Here is a 16,763-nt window from a genome sequence, read left to right as displayed (position 1 = left end):
GACTTCCCTGCCACCAACACGCACCCATTACAGTGACAGACAGCATAGCGATGGATGACTGACACCAAGCACACCACATTAAATAGGTGGAATTATTATTAATTCCTGGTGGAATTATACACTACCCCTTTAAAGCATAGGCCTTTTCTCTCTCTCTCTCTCTCTGCGTGGTATAATAATACAAACCACACCTGCATCAAGAGTCTGAGCCGGCCAGGCTGCACAGAACAGATGTAGATCTGCATACATCTGGTGCGATCCAACCCTGGAGGGGGACACCAGGGCCTTCAACCTGGCTTTTTAGCGTTATGAATATGAAAAATCATACATACTCCAAGGAGAACAACATGTTACACTTGGACTGGAGACTTGGAGTTGAAAGAGAGAGAGGGAAGGGGAAGGGGGGCGGATCTGTAGATTATTTTGATGAATTCCACAGATGAGCTTTTTTGTGTGTTTTTCTTGGCCAAATGACTTGACCAGGAATTGTTTTAGTCTACAACTAGGAGCCCTGAGTTTCTCCTGGTGAGGCCACATGATGGTAACTAGGAGCCCTGAGTTTCTCCTGGTGAGGCTACATCATGGTAATAGGAGCCTGAGTTTCTCCTGGTGAGGCCAACATGTCATGGTAACTAGGAGCCTGAGTTTCTCCTGGTGAGGCTCACATCATGGTAACTAGGAGCCTGAGTTTCTCCTGGTGAGGACATCATGCAGCTGGTCGAGGACTCAGGAGCCTGAGTTTCTCCTGGTGAGACCACATCATGGTAACTAGGAGCCTGAGTTTCTCCTGGTGAGCCACATCATGGTAACTAGGAGCCTGAGTTTCTCCTGGTGAAGGCTACATCATCGGTAACTAGGAGCCTGAGTTCTCCTGGTGAGGCTACATCATGGTAACTAGGAGCCTGAGTTTCTCCTGGTGAGGCCATCATGGTAACTAGGAGCCTGAGTTTCTCCTGGTGAGGCCCACATCATGATAACTAGGAGCCTGAGTTTCTCCTGGTGAGCCACATCATGGTAACTAGGAGCCTGAGTTTCTCCTGGTGAGGCTACATCATGGTAACTAGGAGCCTGAGTTTCTCCTGGTGAGGCCACATCGTGGTAACTAGGAGCCTGAGTTTTCTCCTGGTGAGGCCACATCATGGTAACTAGGAGCCCTGAGTTTTCTCCTGGTGAGGCTACATCATGGTAACTAGGAGCCTGAGTTTCTCCTGGTGAGGCCACATCATGGTAACTAGGAGCCTGAGTTTTCTCCTGGTGAGGCTACATCATGGTAACATAGGAAGCCCTGAGTTTCTCCTGGTCAGGTCTAGTAATCAGGATAACTCAAGGCTCCATACATAACTCAAGGCCTAAGTCATTTCTACTCATGTATTACACAAGCCGTACTGGTAATGTGGTGTCTTGCCTCTGTTGTTGATGTTGTCGATCATTTCTGTGTTGTTGTTGTTCCAGATGAGTAATGAGATTATCCGGCTGTGCTGCAGAGATATCTCCCTGGACAGGATCTTTCAAGGCTATGTGGTGTCCAGCAAGCAGACCCTCAACGACTGCATTCAGTGCTGCCTGGCCTGGAAGGAGCTTTACCTGCACGCTTCACAGCTGCACCACAAGTAAGGACAGACAGACACACACACACACACACAAACCCAAACGTGTTTTACACAGCAAATGCACACACACACACACACACACATTTACATTTGAGTCATCTAGCAGACGCTTTTATCCAGAGCGACTTACAGTTAGTGCATTCATATTAAAATAGCTAGGTGGGACAACCACATATCTCAGTCATTGTAAGTAAATATTTCCTCAACGTAGCTATCAGCAAAGCCAGAACTAGTAAGAAGGAAAATAGTCGAGTGTTAGTTCACGAAAGGCTTATTTTTATAATGTTCTGGGACACACACACACACACACACACACATACACACACACACAGACACTGAACAATTAATCAACATCACTCACTAATAATTGCATGTGTAATGACACTTAATCCAGGTTCCTACACCTTCCTGCTGAACGTAAAGCTTATAGACGTCCCTTCTCTTCCTGAGGAAAACGACAGTGTCTCCTTGCTTAGTGATGGCAACAACGTGCTGCAGCTAGCTACTGTAGCTCCTCTGCGTATTGACAGCAGATGAGAGCAACCTCACTTCAAAGTGATGGCGAACGCACGAGGGAATGACAGCACCTCACTACAAATAGCGTAGCAGCTTGTCTGTCTCCCAGCTTATAAAGGAGCTTTTGCGTTAAGTTACATCAGCCTATCCTATAGGGGAGCTCTCTTGTGGAGTTTCAATGAGCAGCTTGACAAGGTGAATGACAACGCCTTGCTCAGATAATAAGTCTTAAAACTGAGCAGGAGAGTTCGCCAACAGTTTCTTCACCTGTTGGTTTCAGTAAAGTTGGGCCGGGGATTTGGAGAGGGACTGAGAGCGAGAGAGGAGGGAGATTGAGAGAGAGAGAGTGATAGAGGGGGAGAGAGAGAGAGTTCCAGAAAGACAGTTAGAGTGAGGGAGAACGAAAGCGGGAACTTTGGTTGTTTCCTCTCAGTTGTCAGTCAGTGAGCTCAGCCTCAGCTCAGCGTTGTCAGGCGTGGTAGTGGGGGAGGCTAGCTTCACTTCATTATGGCCGCCAGGGTGTGTGATGTGTGATTGCTCTGAGAGCCTCGAGGCCCCAGCTTTATTCAATGGTAGCACAGAGGCCAAATGGTTCCACACGCACACACACACACACACACACGCGGCTCCAATACTCCTCAGGGCCCCTGCCGTCCGCACGGGCGATCAACCCCATCCACCCAATTAAAGAGAGTGCTTAGTTCCCGATCAATGGAGGGGGAGAGGGGCGGGATGGGAGCGGAGGTGAAAGCCCCATAGCATAGCTGATGACTACAGCATTTACTCTCTCTATGATACTCCTCTGTACCCTAGTGACTAGGCACTAGTCTATAGTATAGGGTGGGACTGGTGCAGTCAAACATGGCTCTAAAGCACCTCATGAACAGACCCATTTAGAGACATACAGTACAGTGCATTCGGAAAGTATTCAGACCCCTTCACTTTTTCCACATTCGTTTTTTTCCGTCATCATAAGTATCCAGAGCTATTTTCACGGCTCTCCAGAGATGTTCGATCGGGTTTCAGGTCCAGGCTCTTGCTGWGCCACTCAAGGACATTGAGAGACTTGTCCCGAAGTCACTCCTGCATTGTCTTGGCTGTGTGCTTAGGGTCGTTGTCCTGTTGGAAGGTGAACCTTCRCCCCAGTCTGAGGTCCTGAGCCCTCTGGAGCAGGTTTTCATCAAGGATCCCTCTGTACTTTGCTCCGTTCATCTTTTCCTCGATCCTGACTAGTCTCCCAGTCCCTGCCGCTGAAAAACACCCCCATAGCATGATGCTGCCACCACCATGCTTCACCGTAGGGATGGTGCCTTTTGGCAAACTCCAAGCGGGCTGTCATGTGCCTTTTACTAAGGAGTGGCTTCCGTCTGGCCCACACTACCATAAAGGCCTGATTGATGGAGTGCTGCAGAGATGGTTGTAATGTTTGATGCTCTCAGTGATCCCTTCTCTGCCCCCTATCCAGTAGTATCATACACRGGGTTTGTTTAGGGATTCATATTGGAGTCAATAGCCCTGCCATACCTACAGTACCAGTCAAAAGTTTGGACACACYTACTCATTCCAGGGTTTTTCTTTATTTGTACTATTTTCTACATTGTAGAATAACAGTAAAGACATCCAAACTATGAAATAACACATTTGCATTCATGTAGTAACCAAAAACAGTGTTTGACAGCTCAAAATATGTGTTATTTCATAGTGTTGATGTCTTCACTATTATTCCACAATGTAGAAAATAGTAMAAATAAAGAAAAACCCTTTAATGAGTAGGTGTGTCCAAGCTTTTGACTGGTACTGTACATTGAGGCTAGCCATATCACCTAATACTGTATCTTAGCATAAGACAGAGCTGCTGCGATGTGGTTGTGTGGTATCTTCCTGGGAGACAAGTTCAGTATAAGAGTGGGGAGTTGGAACCGTTTACAGCCAAGAATGTTTCAGACCCAAGTAATGTCCTYTCACTATTCCGTTATCTTTGAACTGGGATGCCTCTGTCCGTCTGCGAGATAGCCACCGTTAAAAAATGAAGCACATTCCATCAGCTCTCTCAAGACGGCCATCCCCGGCTAGGTGAGGATAAGAGAGAAGRGGGAGGAGGGGAGTAGGGTGACCACATTGTCCCGGATTGTGCGAGACAGCCCCGCATTTTGGCCCTTTGTCCAGCGTCCTGCAACCAAATAATCATTGTCCCACGTTTTATCAACAAATTCAAACACCACTAATTTAGAAAGAAAAGGTTGATTTGTCCCGTATTTCATTCGACATTCCAACCTGTCTCTTGCAGTCACTTTGCGTTCGGATAGATGTGTATCATAAGGATGTCATGGATAGAGATATATCATAAGGATGTTCATGGATAGAGATATATCATAAGGATGTTCATGGATAGATGTATATCATAAGGAGTTCATGATAAGTATATCATAGATGTTCATGGATAGATGTATATCATAAGGATGTTCACGGATAGATATATATCATAAGGATTATGGATAGATTATATCATAAGATGTTCACGGATAGAGATATATCATAAGGATGTTCATGGATAGAGATATATCATAAGGATGTTCATGGATAGAGATATATCATAAGGATGTTCATGGATAAGATATATCATAAGGATGTTCATGGATAGAGATATATCATAAGGATGTTCATGGATAGAGATATCATAAGGATGTTCATGGATAGAGTATATCATAAGGATGTTCATGATAGAGATATATCATAAGGATGTTCATGGATAGAGATATATCATAAGGATGTTCATGGATAGAGAATATATCATAAGGATGTTCATGGATAGATGATATATCATAAGGATGTTCATGGATAGAGATATATTCATAAGGATGTTCATGGATAGAGATATATCATAAGGATGTGGTACTGGTGATGTTCAACACTTCTCCAATAGTTGTTGAGATCGAGAGATAGGCCAATGTCATAGGCCTATCGTTAACCAATCATTTCTCAAATCCTTTCCGGCAAAATTCCAGCTCAACTTGGAGAGACAGTTAGGCCTAACTACTTACAGAAAGCGTGCTTCTGACTAAGAGCTTCAAAAGTAAGTAAATAGCCTTATTAGACTGAAAGATAGCTATAAGCTAATTTCGTCAAACTTGTGAGGCTCCCATGTTTCTCATTAGTTTCTCATTCAACACATTTGCTGCTACTTCACTCAATCCCGTTTTAAAATCTCCCTTCCTGTTTCACATTCCCTGAGACCAACCAGAAATGTTTCCTTGGTCACATGTGCCCAGATTTGTGATCTCTCCTTTCTGCATCACCACATTTTGCGAGAAGGGGTGCAGTGCTGCCAGAGTGCACCAAGAGCGTCCCTCCGCCACTTCTCACAATGGGGCCCATTAAGTAAGTTAGATCAAAGCTGAATCAATGTCTTGGAAGATCACCTAATAATTAAAGTATTATCTACATAACACAACCAAATGTAATAGCATAGTATAACGTTACTGTCACACCAAAACACCACCTGATTTTACCAACTCATTACTCGCCATCTGTAAATACGAATAAAATGGTTAAATTATGAGCCTAGTTGGTTTAGACATGGAAAAAGGCAGAAACTTTCCCGCTACCCATGATTGACTGAGATAATGGATGGCAGGACATGCCAAGAGATGACTTTGGATTGTCTGCCATGTTGTAACGCTCTGAGTGTCGGGAGGTGCGAAGTCAGACGCAGGAACAGCAGAGCTTCAATATGTTGAGTCTTTTAATACTCAACTTGCAAACGCAATGTCCAACACAGACGTACTGGTGTCACACACAACGGTCCAACGACACGATAAATTAACCCAGATCCACAATAATAACATCCACTCCCGAAAACAAAAAGCCACAATGAAACAATCCGCACAAAGAAGCGTACGCGGCTGGCTGACTAATAAAGCCACACTAATTAACAATTAACTGAACACAGGTGATACAATAAAACACATAAGGAGGGGAGGAAAAAGAGTCAGTGGCAGCTAGTAGGCCGGTGACGACGACCGCAGAGCGCCACCCGAACGGAAGGAGAGCCTGCCTCGGTGAAGTCGTGACAGTACCCCCCTCTGACGCGCGGCTCCCGCAGCGCGCCGACACCGGCCTCGAGGTCGACCCGGAGGACGAGGCGCGGGGGCGATCCGGATGGAGGCGATGGAAATCCCTTAACATAGATGATCCAAAATGTCCTCCACCGGTACCCACACCTCTCCTCCGGACCGTACCCCTCCCAGTCCACGAGGTACTGCAGGCCCCTCACCCGGCCGTCTCGAGTCCAGAATGGCCCGTATCTGTTACGCCGGGACCCCTCGATGTCCAGAGGGGGGAGGGACCTCCCGGTACCTCACCGTCCTGCAGGGACCAGCTACCACCGGCCTGAGGAGAGACACATGAAACGAGGGTTAATACGATAATAGGAAGGAGTTTTAATCGATAACACACCTCGTTTATTCTCCTCAGGACTTTGAAGGCCCTACACATGCGGCCTCAGCTTCCGGCAGGGCAAGCGGAGGGTAGGTTTCGGGTCGAGAGCCAGACCTTTCCCCGGTACAAACACGGAGCCTCACTGCGGTGGCGGTCAGCGCTCCTCTTCTGCCTCCTAGTAGCTTGTTGAAGGGAACTCCTGGACGGCCCTCCAGGTCTTTGGAGCGCTGTACCCACTCCTCCACCGCAGGAGCCTCGTCGGCTCGGATGCCATGGTGCCAGGACCGGCTGGTACCCCAACACACACTGAAAGGGTAGTAAGGAGTGGCGTAGTGAGTTCTGGCCATCTCGGCCCAGGGAATGTATCTCGCCCACTCCCTGGCCGGTCCTGGCAATAGGACCGCAGAAACCTACCCACTCCTGGTTCACCTCCTCCACCTGCCCATTACTCTCGGGTGTGAAAACCGGAAGTCAAGCTGACCTGACCCCCAGACGCTCCATGAACGCCCTCCCATACTCGGGACGTGAACTGGGGCCCCGATCAGAAACGATGTCCTCGGCACCCCGTAGTGCCGGAAGACGTGAGTGAATAAGGCCTCCGCAGTCTGTAGGGCAGTAGGGATACCGGGCAACGGGAGGAGACGGCAGGACTTAGAAAACCGATCCACAATTACCAAACCGTAGTGTTTCCCTGAGAAGGGGAAGATCGGTCAGGAAGTCCACGACAGATGAGACCATGGCCGTTGTGGAACGGGGAGGGTTGCAACTTCCCTCTAGGAAGGGCCTAGGAGCCTTACTCTGAGCGCATACCGAACAGGGAGACATAAACCCTAACGTCCCGAGCTAAGTAGGCCACCAATACCTTCCCCGAAGGCTCCCCACTGTCCTCGTCACCCCAGGGTGACCCGAGGAGTGTAGGACATGAGCCACCGAATCCAGTCGTCCCAACACCAAGCGGTACGTACTGACGGCCCGCCGGGCACTGAGGAGGCGCGGGTTCGCCCGTAACGCGCCGCTTCGATGTCCGAGTCCACCTCCCATACCACTGCGTATCAGCCTCGAGGCGGGATGATGGATGGGCTCGGTGGTCCTATCCTCCGTGTCGTAAAGGCGAGACAGTGCGTCAGCCTTTACGTTTGGGAACCGGGTCTGTAGGACAACGTGGAACCTAAACCGGAGTGAAAAACAGGCCCACCTTGCCTGACGCGGTTCAGTCTCCGAGCTGGCCCGAATATACTCCAGATTCTGGTGGTCGGTCCAAGATGAGAAAAGGGTGCTTAGCCCCCTCAAGCCAGTGTCTCCACACCTTCAGAGCCCTGACCACCGCTAACAACTCCCGATCCCCACATCATAGTTACGCTCCGCTGCACTGAGCTTACTAGAGAAGAAAGCGCAGGGCGGAGTTTTTGTGGCGTACCCGAGCGCTGTGATAGCACGGCACCCACCCCAGCCTCGGAGCGTCCACCTCCACTATGAATGCTAAGAGGATCCGGATGCGCCAACACGGGAGCAATCCGTGAACAGAGCCTTCAAACCTGTTGAAAGCTCCGTCCGCCGCCGCTGACCACCGCAACCGCACCGGCCCCCCTTTAGCAGTGAGGTAATGGAGCCGCTACCTGACCAAAAACCCCGGATAAATCTCCGGGTAGTAGTTGGCCAAAAACCCCAAAACCGCTGCCACCTCTTCCACCGTGTGTGAGTCGGCCAATTACGGCACGGCCTTATGCGGTCACTCTCCACCAACCACCCGAGGTGAAATGCGATAACCAGGAAGGAGACGCTGTTTCGGAGAACACACACTCTCCAGCCTTACGTTATACGTCATGCTCCACAGTCCTGCCAACAACTTTGCGCACCAGAGATACATCGCTGCTTTGAGTATTGAGAGATTCAGAATCATCGTATAACAAACTACCCCGCACTGCAGGTCCCTGAGGAATGTCGTCTACAAAGGATGAAAACCAGCGTGAGCATCTTAAACCCATACGGCATGACGCAGACTCATATGGCCCATGTGGACTAAATGGTTTTCCACTGCAGTCTCCTTTCCGAATTACGCCACCAACTGTACCGCTCCTGAGTCCAGTTTTGTAAAGAACTGCGCCGGAATGATTTCCACCGCCAGAACGATGAGAGTAGTGGTAACTAAACCCCACTGTGATGGGCAAAATTTTAGAACCTTTCTATAATCAATACACGACCGCAAACTCACCTCCTTACTTCTTCACAAAAAAGAAACTCGAAGAGACGGGTGAAATGGAGGCGAATGGTACCCCGCTCCCAGAGACTTCCAGCGACATATGTCTCCATAAGCCAACGTCTCCTCTTGGACCAAAGGTACAACGTGACTCCTTGGGTAAGCGCAGCGTTACCTCGAAGATCTATCGCACAATCCCAACCCGGTCGGATGTGGTGTAATTTCTCGCTTTCTTGTACAGAAAGCGATTGCCCAAATCGCATACCCGGGGGAATGCGCACCGTGGAAGCCCTGTCTGGACTCTCCACCACGGCACAATGGAAACTCCCAGACACTCTTCCAGAAACACTCCTCTGACCACCCGTGGAGAACCCCCTGTCTCCACGAAATACTGGATTGTCGGGCCAACCAGGAATACCCAGCACCACTGAAACGCAGGCGAATCAATAATAAAGAGAACTGATACGTCCCTATGATTCCCCTGCGGTCCACATGTCCAGGGGAACTGTGCCTCCCTGACCACCCCTGACCCTAATGCCGGCTATCTAGGATGCACGGGAAAGGGAAATCTATGCGCACAAGCGGAAGCCCAACTCTCGGCGAAGTCCGCGATTCATAAAGTTCCAGCTGCACCTGAATCGACTATGCCCTTCTGAGAGGAAAAAATCAAGGAAAAAAATTTAGACACAATTGTGACCCAGGGGTTCTGATGTCGGGATGTTTTCCAGGTTTTGCAACTCGAACTACAGCCCGAATAGCTACGCAACTACCTGCTACTGTCACTCACTCTTCCCCCCCCACCCATGGTCCCGCAGGCTGATCGAGAATCGCTCACGCACTGACATTCTCGACTCCCAGAACAACTCCCCCCCAGCACCGATCGGCCGGCTGTCCGTCCTCTCCCTTTACGATGCCAAGCAGAGCTGTTCCCAGGGTTATGACCAATCCATCCTCCGAAAATAACCCGCTATAGTGGCGGCGGCCCCTCCCAACTTTACGCAATCGGAATGGGAAAACCGGGCGCTGGGGTATAAGGTGGAACGCACAAGGATCCCCTCTTACTAACAACGCAACCGCGGGCAGCCATGACTAGATTGTCCAAGTCGCCATGAACATGGTCGATAAGCTCGACGGCATCCATTAAGACACGAGTATGGCGATGTCCCTTGTCCCGACAGCACGCCTAGCCTCCCTTGCGCAACTCCCTCCACGGAGACGGCCTACACCAGGGCTATGTGCGTCCCAATAACTGGGCCCTCTGCGCTTTCCATCCGCGTGGATGTGGCCGCCGCCTCTGCCAAGGTCTCGAAACGTCGCCAGCCGCAAATCCTGTGCGCTCTCCTATCTTCTCCTGTGCCTGAGAATGACTGCCCATGATACTTTCTTCACTTCCGCCGCCTCCCCGCCTCTCTGGGGTGGTCAAACACGGTCCAAATCTGAAAAGTTCGACGGATATAAACTCCGGCCTCACGTCCAGAGCACGACCCGTCAAGGCAGGAGCACTGAGACACTCTAACCTCGCAAAGCTCCCGAGGGTATGGAATGCGAATTTCATAGTTAGTGTGCCGCTTAGTTAGTCGAGCCCGAGCTAATCCAGGCTACCCAGGCTTTATTGCCCATTCGTCCAGGCTGGAGTAAGATTAATCCCTCCGTGTGTGCACCACCGGCCGCTCGCTCCATCAGAAGTCCCGGTCCTCGGTGGCGGTCCGAGCGTAAGGACGGGGAGCGCGCCTCGGAAGCCGGGATGGAGAGTCCCTGAGGAAGGGGACCGAAGATTAGAGAAGGAGCCCACTCCTCTTTCCCATCGCCCATTCTCTTCCACATCGGTCCATGGCGACCGAACCGATGGAGGACGTGTGGGGAGAAACCGTCCTCCATCCGAGTGGGAAGGGTGATGGCTGCTGCCGGCTGACTCCATGTGTGCGGATCGGAACGCTCTGAAGTGTCGGGAAGGGCGAAGGCAAAGCCAGGGAACTGGACAGCCAGGAGCGTGTCATAAATAGGGATGTGAGTCTGGACCGATATCTCAAACTGCAAACGCCAATGGCTCAACGACACACGTACTGGGTGTCACACACAACGGTCGCAACGACCACGATAAATGAACCCAGTCCACAATAATAACACCACTCCCGAAATGCAAAAACCAAATAAACAAGTTCCCGCACCAAAAAGAAGCGTACGGCTGGCGCTGACTAATAAGCCAACACTAAGGACAATGAAAACGAACACATGGGATGACAAAGAACACATGGGATAAGAGGGAGGAAGAAAAGAAAGCGGCGGTCACAGGGCAGCTGGAGGAGGCCGGGGTGACGACGACCGCCAGAGCCCCACCCGAACGGGAAGAAGAGCCTCCTGCGGGGAAGTCGGACAGCATGTGAGCGCGCTGCTGTCTATGTAGTGGTGAGGTAAGTCTGCAACGCACGTGGAAAAGTAGTCACGAAAGGGCAAGTGAAATCCAGGAATGGCCCGGGAACAGAGTATGGGACAGCGAAGGAGATGCAGACAGGTCGTGGGCGTGGGTGAGTTGCAAAGGGGAGGGAGTCGAAAAGAGAACACAGAAGCTGGGCTGATAAAACACCTTGGCGCCGGATACAGCTGCCAAACGAAGGGCAACCAGGATCCTGCTAGTGGCACCACGCATCTCTGCACATCGAGCAGCGCCAGGGTGTAAGTGCTAAAGTGGTAATATTGGCCACTATGCCGAGTGCCTGACCTCCGAATCATACATGTTGCACACGACTATAGAGATGCTATGGATGGCGGGACATGGTGATCCCTGTTAACTCGTTGGGTGGCGAAACGTGCGGCTATCTTGCCAGGCGCAAGTGTGTAAAGGAAAACTGGGTCGCAACTGGCCACCTGCGGTAAAAAGAAAGGAAATGAGTAGATAGTTGTGAAAACGCATCCGTACAGAGAGGAGAAGGAATGTGGGCAGGCAGATTACAGGTGTGACGGGTGCACCGGAAAAAAACGTGGAAGAATGGCAAGGTCACGAGACAGGGAGGATGACAGCATGGAAAGGAGAGGCCTAACGGTGGAGGTGAAAAATAATGGGTCTGGGGAGGACTGTGGGCAGAGGCAGACGTGCAAGGGGACGAGCATGAGCACATTGCTAGAATAAGTGCATAGCGACCATCGGCGGGGGAATGCAAATGTGCCCGCAAAATCGTTGCCCTGGGTGTGGGGCCCCGACGTGGGGCAGTTGGAAAAATGTGTGGCCACGCTGGAGGGAGGAGTGGAGGGGAGCGTAAGTGAAAGAAAAGGCGGATACACTAACAGCTCGTAAGAGGGCCAGGTCAGCATCTCTCGCTCTCTCTCGCGCTCTCGTCGTCTCGTCTCTCCTGCCCCTGCCGCTCCTCTCGCGCTCTCCTCCGCGCGCGCTCCTGCTCGCTATCGCTCTCCGCGCTCGCATCTCTCGCTCTCTCGCGCTCCGCTCCGCTCTCGCTCTCTCTCTCTCGCCTCGCCGCTCTCCTCGTCCGCTCTCGTCTGCCTGCTCTCGTCCGCCTCGCTCTCCGGCCCGCTCTCCGCTCTCCGCCGCTCCGTCGCTCTCGTCTCCGCGTCTCGCCGTGTCGCGCTCGCTCCGTCTCGCTCGCGTCTCTCGTCGCGCCAACCAATACACCGCCGCCGCGCGCGTCTCGCTCGCTGCGTGCTCCTCGCCTCTCTCTCGCGCGCCTGCGTGCCTGCGCCTCGCCGCCGTCTCGTCGCGCTCTTCGCGCTCCGCTCGCTCCTCTCGCTGCGCGCTCTGCGCCTCGCTCCCGCTCGTGCTCTCCTCGCACGTGTCCGCTCTGTCGAGGCAGATACACGCTGAGGCTGCGTCCCACACGGCCAATAGCACAGTCGTAGAGCGGGTGCAGCCAGAGGCATGGAGAGAGCCAAGGAGGAAAGGGTGAAAGTGGAGGGAGAGAGCAGAAGGAGAGGGAGGCCGGGTGAGTGGAGGAGAAAGAGGAAGAGAGGGAGTAGGGAGAAAGGAGGGGGGGTGGGAAAAGAGAGAGGAAGAGAGGAAAGGCGGTCTTAAGGTGGCGAGCCTTGATTGTAACCACGTAGATCTAGCTAGGGAGAGAGTCAGGTGTGCCCAGTGGGTGTAAGCGTCTGCCCCTTGAGGAAGCAGTCCCAGCCTGGTGTTCTGCAGACTGGAGCCCAAAAACACCACGCACACACACCACACCACACACACACACCACACACACACACACACACCCACACACACACACACAACACACACACACCACACACACACACACACACGCACCCACACCCGCCGTAAGAGAGAAAGCCCAGATGTGTGGGTGACGTGGCGGGCCGGCTGGCAGCCACCACCTTGACTCAGAAAGCAAGTGAAAAACCAGGTCGTGAAGCACCGTCCCGCCTCACACCAATCTTAACAACTGAGGGGAGAGAGAATGTCGGGGCAAAAATGCAGTAGACAGAGGAATCCGAGTCAAAGTGGAGACGATTAAAGAAGCGATGGGGGGACGGGCCCAAGAATCGAAGGGCTGCGTCGGGGCAGAATCAGAGGTGTGGGTGAGTGAAAGCAGAGATCTTATGAGGGGGATGATAACCCTCAGGAGGGGCAGTCGAGTGTGGTGCGGGCGGGCACGGCGCGTGTGCATGTGGGTGGTATAGGAGCGGGTGAGTGGTATGTTGGCCTGTAGACCGTGTGACCACGCAGAGCATGGGGGGAGCGGCCAGCCTGCCCTGCTCCCTCTGGTCCGCCGTGTGGGGCCTGCTCGCTGCTATCAGTTAAGTCCCGTCGCGTCGTCTCGTCTCTCCCTCGCGCGCGCCTCTCTCGCCTGCCTGCTCGCGCTCTCCGTCGCGCTCTCCTCCCGCTCTCCCTCCCCCTCCTCTCCCATGTCTGCTCTCGCGGGGCGCTCTCACCGTCCGCTCGCTTCTCCTCTATCTCCCCCTGGCCGACCTGTCGCCTGGCAGCTCCGCCGCGCTCTCTGCCTCTCCGTCTCTCTCTCTCCTCCTGCCCCCAGACGCCGCTCTCTGCTCTCGTCTCGTCTGCTCTCGCCTCTCGCTCTCTGTGCTCGGCATCTCAGGGCCGTCAACTCCGCCTCGCAGTGCAACCTGGGCATCACGCTCTGTCGTGGTCAACCAGCCTCGCGCTCTGTCAGTCCCCGCTGTCGCTGGGTCTCTGCTCCACCACCACACGCACGAACGCACGCACGCACCCACACACGGCATGTCGTGCAACCTGCCTGTATAACAGGGAGGGTGCAATTTAGGGTAAGAGGCCAGACAGACAGATAGAAAGAGAGACAGACAGAGAGAACAAGGCATCATACCAGCAGACAGAGAGGAAAGGAGAGACAGACAGAGAGACAATGAGCGAGGACAAGACCAGCAGGACAATGTAGAAAGAGAGACAGACAGAAGAGACAACGCAGACCATGTAAGACCCCAGGCAGACAGAAGTAGAAGAGACCAACAGACCAGGGAACAAGTGCAGACAGAGACAGCAGACAGAGTGTGAGACGAAGAGAGGACAGACAGAGAGAACAATCAGGACAGAGACAGGCAGACCAAGAGTAGAAAGAAGACAGACATAGAGACAAGCAGACAATAGACAGCAGGACAGATAGAAAAGAGAGACAGACAGGACAGGAGACAACCGCAGGACAGAACAGCAGCCGATGAGAAAGAGAGACAGACAGGGAGACAATGCAGTACAGAGACAGGCAGCAGCAATCCTCTGACCCCGAATCAGCAGTTAACCCTGGTGAGTGGCTGTTGGAGAGGCGATGGACTGGAGATAAATTAATTGAATACGCCTGGCTGTTTGATGTAGTGATAACCTTCTGATAAAGGTTATTCCTTAGAGTTCATCTCATGTAAAGGGAAAGAACGCGCTCAACTCTCTTCCTTCTGCCTAAATAAATTAAAGGGTGCTAACATTTTCCCATGGTGGCACTGGTGCCATTAAGTTTTTCAGTTGGTGGCACCAGCCCATGATTTGGTCACACCAAAGTTTTTTTGCGCCGTCATTCAATAGAGTAGCTTAGCTAGGAGAGTGGGTTCGATTCCCGGGACCATCTATACGTAAAATGTATTCAGTCACGACCSTAAGTCGCTGAATGAAAGCGTCTGCTAAATAATATATTATTATTATCTTATAAAGTCTTTCACAGTGCTTTATTAAAACGTCTAATAGACTACTGAGATGGTATTTCATCAGCTTGTGATTGTTGTGATGTTGTGATTCAAAATATTTTTATGTGCAACTTAATCCACTGATTTTCATGCATTTTGGGTAGACAGTCATGCTATTGTTATTATCTTTTACTGTTAAAATAGGGCTCCAGAATTGTGAAATATTTTTTGGGTCCAATAGAGATGAATATGCCTGCATCTTTATGTGCTCTAATATCATTGGCTAAGGAAACTCAAAACACATTAGCTAGATTGCAAACTAGAAATATAATACCCGCTGCTAGTAGCCATGTATTCATCTAAAAGTAAAAATGTTTTTGCAGTTGTAGCCTACCGCCCAATGAGGCCTATGCACTCGCAGTGGCTAATGCGCATTTCGCGTGCTCCGTATCTCAGAGCCATATCAAATAGCCTATCGCGTTTGTAAAAAAGAGCTGAGAAAGAACAAGTATACCTAAACAAAGCTGAGAACCTCCTCTTTCCAACTGTGTCAACAGGATAACTCTGTTTTCCCCGCAATTGGATTTGAACATGTTATACAATCAGCACACTTTATTTTCTCCCCGGAGCAGTTTTTTGCCACCGGGAAAGGAGAGAGTGGCTTGCTCGACATAGCAGCAGGCCCCAGCGAAACAGGTACAGGGGCAGGCAGACACTTTCCTTATAGGAATCATGAGGATAATATACTTTACTGTTTGATCAAATCATGGTTTTAGCCGTGAGGTATTTGTATTTATTATGGATCTGCATTAACTGCTGCCAAGGCATCAGCTACTCTTCCTGGGTCCAGCAAAATTAAGGCAGTTATCCAATTTTCAAAACATTACAATACATTCACATGGCTCCCGAGTGGCGCAGCGGTCTAAGACACTGCATCTCAGTGCTAGAGGCATCACTACAGACCCTGGTTTGATTCTAAGGTGTATCACAAACGGTCGTGATTAGGAGTCCCATAGGGCGGCGCACAATTGTCCCAGCGTCGTCCGAGTTAGGGTTGGGCCGGGGTAGGCCGTCATTGTAAATGTGAATTTGCTCTTAACTGACTTGCCTAGTTAAATAAAGGTTAAATCTTTTTATAAATAAAAATAAAACAGATTTCACAACCCAGTAAGTGTGTGCCCTCAGGCCCCTACTCTACTACCACATATCTACAACACAAAATCCATATGTACGTGTGTAAATAGTGCGCATGTTATTGTGTGTTTGTATGCATGTGTCTGTGTGTCACGTCTACTCTCGCTTCCCCTCTCTGGTGCTCGTTGTCACCAGTTTATTCATTTTTACGCACACCTGCCACCATCGTTACGCGCACCTGCGCCGCATGAGACTCACCTGGACTCCATCACCTTCCTGATTACCTCCCCTGTATCTGTCACTCCCTTCGGTTCTTTCCCCAGTCAGTATTGTTCCTGTGTTATGCGTAGACGCTACTGTTACGCTGTCTCTTATACACATCTAGATGTGTATAAGAGACAGGTACATAGACAGGCAGGCCGATAGAAAGAGAGACAGACAGGGAGACAACGCAGTACATAGACAGGCAGGCCGATAGAAAGAGAGACAGACAGGGAGACAATGCAGTACATAGACAGGCAGCAGGCAGATCCTCTTTACCCCTCATCATCAGGTTTAACCCTTTGTAGTGTCTTTGTAGAGGCGTGTGTGTGACTGAGATAAATTAATTGAATACGCCTGGCTGTTTGATGTAGTGATAACCTTCTGATAAAGGTTATTCCTTAGAGTTCATCTCAGGTAAAGGGAAAGAACGCGCTCAACTCTCTTCCTTCTGCCTAAATAAATTAAAGGGTGCTAACATTTTCCCATGGTGGCACTGGTGCCATTAAGTT

General features: G+C 50.9%; 1 protein-coding gene across 1 annotated transcript in view; it reads left to right on the top strand.

Moving 5' to 3' along the window:
• The window catches only part of LOC112070380 (dynein axonemal heavy chain 2-like), a 74,933-nt gene that overhangs the window by 15,500 nt on the left and 42,670 nt on the right, over positions 1–16,763 (top strand). Inside the window, exon 8 of the mRNA XM_024137799.1 lies at positions 1,453–1,610. Within this exon, the coding sequence (XP_023993567.1) occupies positions 1,453–1,610 (158 nt within the window). The remainder of the gene's footprint in view (positions 1–1,452; positions 1,611–16,763) is intronic.

Source organism: Salvelinus sp. IW2-2015, unplaced genomic scaffold (genome assembly GCF_002910315.2).
Source record: "Salvelinus sp. IW2-2015 unplaced genomic scaffold, ASM291031v2 Un_scaffold1307, whole genome shotgun sequence".
NCBI classification, from domain to species: domain Eukaryota; kingdom Metazoa; phylum Chordata; class Actinopteri; order Salmoniformes; family Salmonidae; genus Salvelinus; species Salvelinus sp. IW2-2015.
The sequence above is the reverse complement of the archived record's forward strand: the minus strand, read 5'-3'. Positions and strand labels throughout refer to the sequence as shown.